The sequence below is a fragment of the Calidris pugnax genome, unplaced genomic scaffold (assembly GCF_001431845.1).
Source record: "Calidris pugnax isolate Ruff unplaced genomic scaffold, ASM143184v1 scaffold9, whole genome shotgun sequence".
Lineage (NCBI taxonomy): Eukaryota > Metazoa > Chordata > Aves > Charadriiformes > Scolopacidae > Calidris > Calidris pugnax.
Window position 1 is genome coordinate 3,732,186 of NW_015090778.1, and position 9,403 is coordinate 3,741,588.

A 9,403-nucleotide genomic window follows, 5' to 3' on the forward strand; every position below is an offset into this window, starting at 1 on the left:
GCATGTGGGCGTGTGTGTGTGTGGACAAACAAGGTTTGCTCATTATGAGAATTCAGGGAAATACAACATTAACATCCAGCTCCGAATCTTAACCAATTATGAAAAAACTGCAATTAACTGCTTTCTTTCCTTGAATAGTCCACATGACATTTAGGCCTATTATTAAGTGACACACTGTAAAAATCCTTCATTGCTTGCCAAAGATAGGAAAATTTCCACTGCAACACTGCCATGGTGCTGGTCCAACAAAACAAGACAAATCAGGACCACAGGTTCTGAGCAGCCTGGTGCATCTTCTCCCAGATGGTGTTACCTTTCCATGAAACAGGAGGTACATTTAATTTCCAAATCTAAAAATATTTTTGTCAGCCACACAAATTGCACATCCTAGGACCAGGGGACATTTAAAAAAAATGAAAACATCTCTTTCACAAGGTGAGGACCTCAGATCTCATACCTGTTCAGATCCACAAAATTAATACCATAAATAACTCTTAGGTGATATGACATTACTGCTCTTTCCAGAGGGTTTTACAAGACCTGTAAAAGCAACTCTATTTTATCACTGGCATATCAACTATTGTTATTAATAGATTTTAGCTCATTAAAATTATTTTCCTCACTGGACACCTGCCATGCAGAAATTACATTTCTTCTACTGTTTTTATTAAACTCTGGATAAACAAAAATGTATATTTTTTTTTTCTTAATGAGATCTTATCCACTTTTTTACAAGGACTCTGAATCAAAACAAACATTTAACTTGTCTTCTTGAGCAATTTCGTTTGCTTTTGTTCCCTGCTGTGCTGAAAACACGCTTTGTGCTTGCTCTCAATCAGGTATCCCAACAGTTTATCAGGTAGCACAGCATAATGCAAATATTACAGTTACAGATTAGCTGTTCCCTGCTGCCATTCACTTCCAGGCTTAGATCCCTCGTCACTTACAAATCAAAATATTTGTGCACTCAACTATAACACTTTCAATTGAGAATAGTGGGTATTCCTTTACTTCCCAAGAGGAGCTGTGGAAACATTTGTGTGCAAAGTACTGCAAAACCCTAAATTCCCTCAGTTTCTAATGTCCATGTCTTGCTGCAGCAGAACATTTTCACAGTGATCTAACATGTATAAAAAAAATCTGTACTCTCTCATTCACAGAGGGTGACACCCAAGTTAAAAAAAATTGCTAGAAGATTGATGAAAAGAGTCGCTGGACTATTTGACACCCACAGCCACTAACCCAGCAAACTGCCTCCTTTTGCTTAGCCCAAGAGCCTTGGTCAAACACCACACAGAAAATATCCTGCTATTAGCTCGACCCAAAGATGCACGTTTCACCTGAGTGAAGGATCAAAACAAGCAGCAAAACACATTGGAGAGGAAAACCAGTACAAACAATATGACTACAGGGCTGAACTTTATCAAAGTAAAGGCAAAGAACAGGTTATTGCCATTATAAACAAACACACAAATTTGTTGGAAAAGGGAATTAGATGTTTTCCCCACAGTGGCCAAACATGAGCCATAATATCAGCCTATCTTATTTTACCCCCAGACACAGCCTACCAGTCTGAAGAGAGTGTGCTCTGAGAAAGCAGATTACCCCTAACTTACTGTTGTCAGCTCCTGCTGACATTCCTGACATCCCCAAACTCAGGTGTCTAAAAAGGTCTATGTCTGCTCCTGGTCAGATGCACATTCTTGGGTGATAGAACAAGGGCACATTCTTCATTTTCATCAGCTAAAAGAGAGTAATTAATCTTAATTCTCTTCTTCTCCCTGAAAAAATAGAACTTCTATAGCTCAAGGAAAACAAAGAGCTATCAGTTGTTCTGTGGCAAATTAATCTTAAAGGGGGAATCTTCCAAAGAAAATCAATAGGTTATAACAAGATTCTGTATTGTGTTTGAGCCCTGAAACTCAAACTAGAATCAAAGGGTACTTTCAGCATCTCAAGTTTGCTCTTGTTGTGCTTTGTTTTTAATACAATGTCATCATTTGAAAAAGTGAGATTTTCACATAAGCAATTTTAGTTGTGTGTGGCTTCACCTTCGTGAAAAACTCTAGTAACCTGTAATCTTAAAGGCTGTATTAAATATCTTTCAGAGAACTTTAAAGAAATTATTCTCAAAAGAAGGAATTTAATAGGGAATTATATTTGTTTATCCTACATGTAATATTCTGTATCTAAGACATCTTTATTCATTTGTACCTTTCTAAATTAGTCTGCTCCATATGAGAAACTCTGAAAATTATTACTCCTTACATGGTCAATATTTTTTTTTTTTTAAATAAAAACTTAATTCATTTAACCATGGTGCCATGGAAACATCTTTAAAATTAAATTGGGTGCAGGGAGGAAGGACACAACTCTAGCACAGAGAAATGACAGGTTTTAGAAGAAAAAAAAGTCTGTCTTCATTCAGCACTGGGATCTTTGAGAAACCATAACGCAGAACAAGGCAAGGAGATCTTTTCAAACTATAGTGAAGTCTCTCAAGCATGCTCTCCAAAAGGGTTCATTACCAAACAGAGGTAATAAGGAGAGATGGAATGGGACAGAGGCATACAAACCTGCCAGAATGGGAAACTTGAAAGTTTTTAGACATGTGCTTTATTGTAAAGACAGTGCAATATGAATGGAGAGTTCATTTATAGACCAGCAAAGGAAATAAATACTCTAGTTTCTAATTAGTTCAAGTCTGTTAACTCATTCCCACAAATCCCCGTTGACTGCCTGCAGTCTGGGTGGGAGTTTTGAAACAGCATCACTAAAGGATTTGGGGGGTGGTGGGAAGACAATACTTGATGGATTTTTATATTAGGAAAGGTCATAAGATCTGATTCTGAGTAATTTAATTATAAGAGGAACACATTTGTGCAGTCAAGGCAGAGTGTAGGAAATACAACTGTCAGACACTCGCACAGTTGGGACGTGCCATTTATTTCTCAGCTTATCATAAACTGAGATGATAATGGTATAGGTTAGACATAAATTGGGATGCTGTTGTAATTCAGATCACTACCAGTACACATGTTGGTGGACTGGCATGTGTGTGGACTGGCATCCACTATATGTGGATGGCAAAGCAACGCTTGGTCTTTGTAACCTTATTGTGCACTGCAGATCGTACAGGGAGCTCGTTCCTGCAGAGGAACCCTTGCAATTGTGTTTCATTGCTGAAGCACCAGACATTGCATTCATCCAAGACAGAAAGTCAACAATGCAGGCACTAAACCCCATTTCAGTGTTTTTCGGGGTGGTTGGTTTTGTGATATTTTCTTTTTCTTGATTATACACATGGAAAGCACACTATGATGAAATGTCTGTACTGGCAATATTAGTCTGTAGCCATTTGTGCAGTTGAAAAGACTACCAGACATAGATCAAGACCGATCTTGTTCACAGTATGGAAGTCCAGACATTTCAGTGGACAGCCTTTAGATTTATGCTAAGACATGGAAGATGCGTCAGATTTTTAAATATAAACATTGGGCTGCTACAATTCTGAAAATGCCAGAACAATGACTGTACTTTTCTAACTGACATCTGAAAATTTAAATAGATACCTTTAGGCTAAATAAAGTTAACTAGCCTTTGAAATTCTTAGAAGTACTTAACTGCCTCACAAGTTAACTGAAGTTGCTCGTCTTTTTAAAAAAAGTGAGGCTAAAAATTGCGATATAAATGGAAACAGTGTCCAGTGATTCCAGACAAATCAAATACCATTGTTCTGGGTAAGACATTTACATATGCAGGGAGAGAGATGAACTGTGCCTTCAGAATTTAGAAGTTCCAGCAAATCATAAAACTAAAAAGCAGAAGGAAAGCTGTAAGAGCTAAGGAGAACCTGGTTAACAACAATACAGTAAGTGCCTAACTGTAGGAGCCTTTGTAACTGAGTTTGTAAAATCTGGGGCCAATGAATATTAGTATTTTAAATTCTGCAAGTGCTGGTCTAAACAGTTCCAAACCATATCCCATATGTTTCTTCAAATATTTCAACCCCTGACTCCTCTGTGTTTGGCTTGAGGCTGAAAAGTACAGATTACTTGATGCCCATGGCAAGTGCTGTTTCAACAGGGAAATGATGTCAACCCCTGCAGTGCAATTCAGAACTTGATGCGGGTAAATTCACTTACTGGCAATTTAGAAGAAAACATGCTGGTGCTGTGCCAGTTGGAGCCAGATGGTGACTGAAATTATTAAAATCACGCATGCTGCAAACCTCTGAAAAATTGCACTGTTATAAAATATCCTAAGCATAGATGGGATTCTAATACAAACCAATTGGTGCATAGAGAGTATTTGCAAACAGTGTATGGTATGATTTGCTACTAATTAATTGTAATCTTCCCCTTCCCTATTTTCTAGGTTCAGCTAATCCACTATAACCATGAGCTGTACACAAATGTCACAGAAGCTGCAAAGAGTCCTAATGGGTTGGTGGTAGTTTCCATATTTATGAAAGTAAGTATTTAGTATTATCAATACCTAACATGTAGACAATGGACTTCTTTTCCCATAAGCTGTAAATCTAGGAATTAGACTATATCATTATACTGTAGCAACGCTTGGAAGCTCGGATCTGGAAACCGGAGATTGCGTCATCCTGAGAACTGAACACACAATCTATTCCAAAGCATTTACAATGTAACATGAGGAAAATGAAAAGGGATAAAGGAAGAGGGGAAAAGAATCCTTTTATCATAAGCACCAACCATTCACAACATTTTAATGACTATGACAGAAGTTACTAATTTTGCAGATTTGGTTTTCTTCATGAAATGTTATTCATTCAATTAAATCTCTCCTAGTAGGTTTAGGCCCTGGGAAAGAGGGCACGTTTGCTCTTCAGAGACATGCTATTGTTTCCAAGTGAGCAAAATAAGTTCTTCTCACAATGTTATTTAAAACATCTTAAGCTATCAAAACTGAAAGAACATTAAAAGTATAACTCCTAATATATTCCATTTCACAGAGTGAGAAAGACACGTGAATATTTTGTCGTATTTCAGTTTTCATCCTGATCCAATTACATCTGTACATTACAGTGATCTCTAGCACTGAACTCAAGACTGAATAGTTTACTCAAACCTCCCTAATAACACTGGAGAAACCTTTTCTCTCATTTTATATGAAGAATGCATCTCCCCCCAAGATGTTGTTCATATTCTGCCATCATGTATCTCCGTTTCATAAGTCTAAAAAAACCATATATTTCTGAATAAGTGCTTCATGCCAAAATAAATAGCTTTCATCATCAGACCTTACCCATATTGGATACCTATTAATTCCCTTTAGTACTCTCTAATCCCATTTCATAACGTAAAGCTCCTGAAAAAGCATTAACCTCAGAGTAAAAACCATGCATTTCACAGTGCATATGAATAATTAGATATGAAAATTACCCTTTTATACAGGTCTAATAATTAAGAAAGATATTTAGGTTACTTTTTTTCATCCAAAATGTATTATATTACAACCAACAATCTGACTTGAACTTGCAGAAAAGAATAAAATTGAAGCAACCCTTCAAACTGCCTAGCATGCCAATTTTGTCTAAATAATGCATCGCGCATGTACTTGCTGAGTTGCACACCTCTTGTAATGAGTGACAAAATTTACTATCTGCCTCATCATGTTTTTTTCTAGGTCTCTCTCATTGGCATGAAAAGATGTGTTCTATTTTAGATGTCTAAAGTAGTTAGAAAAACTTCTAAGAGGAAAAGTAAGCATCTGAATTTCCACATAATAGAACCTGAACTGAATTTTCCTGAAGGCTACCTGTCAAACGGAACTGAATTACAGTTCGTCCAATAGCCCATTTATTTTACTAAATCTTAATTAAACTTTCGTGAAGTTTTCCATTTTCAAAATAAATTGATTTCATTCTAGGGAAATGCTAGATGTGTAACAGCAGCATCCAGCATCTAATAAAAAAACAACATCATAGAATAATGGAAAGATAAGTAGGATATTAGAAGGTTATCTACAGTTACTAAAATGTCTCCATTAAAAAACATGACACTGATTTTATTGCGAACCAATAAGAACTTCGTAATTTACAGTGAAATTAAAATCTGTCATTAAATTATCATTGATAATCAACACTACCCACCCTCCCAAAGAAAAACCACAACACAAAAACAATGCCTCTATGCCCTCTATCATTTTTCCTCTAAATCCTATTTTCTGTGTATGTATATGTGTATGTATACATATTTGTGGGCACATGTGGGTGAGATATGTAAAAAAAGGGAAGACAGATTTTATTTACAACCAAAATAGTCTGCCACAATCAAAGTATACTTCTCAATAAATACAAAAATAATAGAATACTATATGAAAATCCTGCCTAAGTGTATTAACCACCTGCGAACCCCATCAAAGGTGTTGGAGAAGAAACTTGTACTCACACTTGTATTCAGGCATTAATTTCTGTTCATCCTGTTCTCCCATCCCTGGTTATTTTGGATTTCATTTTAGATACCAGCTTTCTAACAGGTTTTTTTTAGAAAAATATCTAAGTAGTTATTTCTTCTTCCCACAACAATGAAAAAAAGGCAGAAACAGTCTGGAGGAGTGGCAAGAGTGAGAAAAGGAGAGAGTGTGTGTGTGCGCACACAGAACAATTACAGGTCCAAAAAGGAAACATTCGTGAGAAGATTTTGACATTGTACATTTTCTCTTCTATAGGTATCTGAATCATCAAATCCATTCCTAAATCGTATGCTTAACAGAGACACCATAACGAGAATAACGTATAAAAGTAAGTTTCTTTTACTTTACTATGACTAACTGTATGCTTTTAGTATCAAATAATATATTTAGCCATACACTGAAAAAAGAGGCACTTCATTATAAGAAAAAATTACTAAATTTGCATTGCCAGCAACTCTGCGTGATAAACTTGGGAACCTGAGAAATCTAGTAAGGTCATCAGTTCATCAAATGAATTTTGAACTTCAAAGTCCATTTTATGTTTGAACAAGCAATAAATTAATGAAATTATACTTAAACACATATGCTGCATTCACACAGAATACTCAAGAGAAACTGCCTACTGTTAGCAATAAAAGTAACATGCAGAGCAGCCTGGATTATATCAGATCAAGTTGTGTCAAGATGCTGCATCATTAACTGTGGATTTAGTATTCATTAATGGTTTCTTTTCATACAGAAAAACTATGAGATTTCTATTCAACTATTGCTATATTTAATGGATATATAAAGAGGTTATTAACATAGCATGTATATTTGTTGTATTCACATTTGGAAAGCCTTTAACTGATAATGCTCAATAATTCCATGTTAGCATATTGAACTTGTGGAAAACTGGACCTTAAATGTCAGGTGAAAATTAGGCTAGTTTAGAGAAAGCCATGAAAAATACACGTATCTCAATGGAACAAATTAAACTTCTTCTCCTGAAAACCTTATTCCCTTTGTCAAATATTCACTTGAATCTCAAGCAGCCATTAAGTTAATAAAACAAATTAAACAATACCAGAATTTAACTTCCAGAAAGTATGCAGCAAACTGAAAAAATAAGAAAAGTAATGTAAAACTCAGCCTTCATTTGTTATTCTCTAAATAATGACTTAACATTTTTCATAAACTGCATTCATTTTTGCTTTTGTTTATGAAGGCTGGGAGAGAGTTGTTCATAATAACTGGAACGAGACTGGTTTTCAGGATTCCAGGATTTGGTTCACAATTCTACTGGCATTTGCCTCAGTTTACCTTTCTGTAAATTAAAAACACTGTCCTATATACTCTACAACAACATAGTGTTTGTTACTTGGAAAACTTTGCATCTGAAACTCCAGATCTCTCAAATGTCCATTTAAATTCAACAAAAGTCACTGAACGTCAGGTTTATGACGGAAAAGTTTGGAGACATTTCTCTACACATCCCTAAAGTACACAATCTGATTTCTTTCCATGGACTCATCTTTTTCCCTCTCCCTGCTTAGCCAGGATTGTAACAAGAAAAAATGTGGATTTGAGACCCAGGTAAAGTGAAAGCCCAGCATTTTACACACTAATTCACAATAAAACTCTATTCTGTATGATACCTATAAAAAGGAAGGTGACAGAGGGTTCCCCTCAGAACATTTTTTCCAGATCATTCTATGAAATGTCACCTTCTCTGCATGGGAGAAAAAGGAGATTAGCAGGAGATAGGCAGTTTAGAAACTGGACTATCTTGATTCCTTGCAAAAACACAGCAATACTATTATGTAAGAGCTTCCTGCCTAACAGTGCTGCTGCAGCATCCTGGAGATGGGAAATTACTGTTAAGGCTGTATGTGCTTTTTCAGGCCCTTTCACTCCCAAATTACATATTCCTGGCTTCTGTCTAGGGACCAGCCAGAAGATCTCTGAGTGTACCACTGAGGAAGCTGCTTTCCTCACATACACACACAGAGACCTGTCAGGTCTCATATACAAGAGAAGACTCCTGCCTCATTTTTCCCATCACAGCAGCTGGATCCCATGCATTTACATGAGTGTCACAGCCTTGTTTTGTGCTCCTTTGCCCCACGTGCTACAACGGCTGGCCAGCAGAGCAAAGATTGGACAATTTGTGGGAGCAGAGAAGAGGCCATGATTAAGCATATACAGCTCAACAGGGCAGAAAGGCACCAGCAGCATCTTTCTCTTGTTGCATGAGCAAGCACGCAACCATCGCACCCCAGCAGGCAAGCAAACCTTCCCAATACAAAATACTTCATTTATGCACTGCAGGTATAAGTGGACACTCCTCCTCTCTGGAGCTGGCAGCATCCCACAACCTTTCATTGGGTGTTTTGCCTCTTTCAAAGGAAAATGCAATTTCAATCACACCTAATTTGGGTTTACTAAATGAAATTTCACATGAAGGTAAACACATAACATAAGCTGCAGAAACAATGATTAACAGAACTTTTAATTCTTAACTACTGTTACCACTTACAAGTTCATCTGTTAGAAAGAAAACCTTGGTAGATACACAGCATATAATATTCTGCAGGGCATTGGATTACTTACTGTAGTAACAAGTATTGACTGGGAATTTTTTAGTGTAAATTGGGAACGTGAAAGTGTTATTGAAAGTAATTTTGCAGTTGTCTTGCGTGATGGATTATAGCATCATTGCTGAAAACTAATTTTACCTCTTACATTGTGAGGATTTCTATTCTGCCTTTAGCAGCTGGAGTTTTTTAGCTTGTGCTTTAGGGGTCCACTCCCAAAGTCAATACTCAACAGGCTGCTGACAAAATGACCAACCTCCATGTGCTCAATAGGAGTGTGGAGTGAATGATAAGTGGAGCATAAGTTCAGAGTCAGGACAGTTAGTAAAATAACTGAAGTACTTTTTTAAAAAAAAAAAAAAAAAAAAAAAAAAAAAAAA

General features: G+C 36.5%; 1 protein-coding gene across 1 annotated transcript in view; it reads left to right on the top strand.

Annotated features, from left to right (window-relative positions):
• Positions 1-9,403, top strand: part of CA10 (carbonic anhydrase X) — a 190,628-nt gene that overhangs the window by 171,700 nt on the left and 9,525 nt on the right. The window contains exons 5-6 of the mRNA XM_014949534.1: positions 4,378-4,473; positions 6,703-6,775. Coding sequence (XP_014805020.1) covers positions 4,378-4,473; positions 6,703-6,775 — 169 coding nt within the window. The remainder of the gene's footprint in view (positions 1-4,377; positions 4,474-6,702; positions 6,776-9,403) is intronic.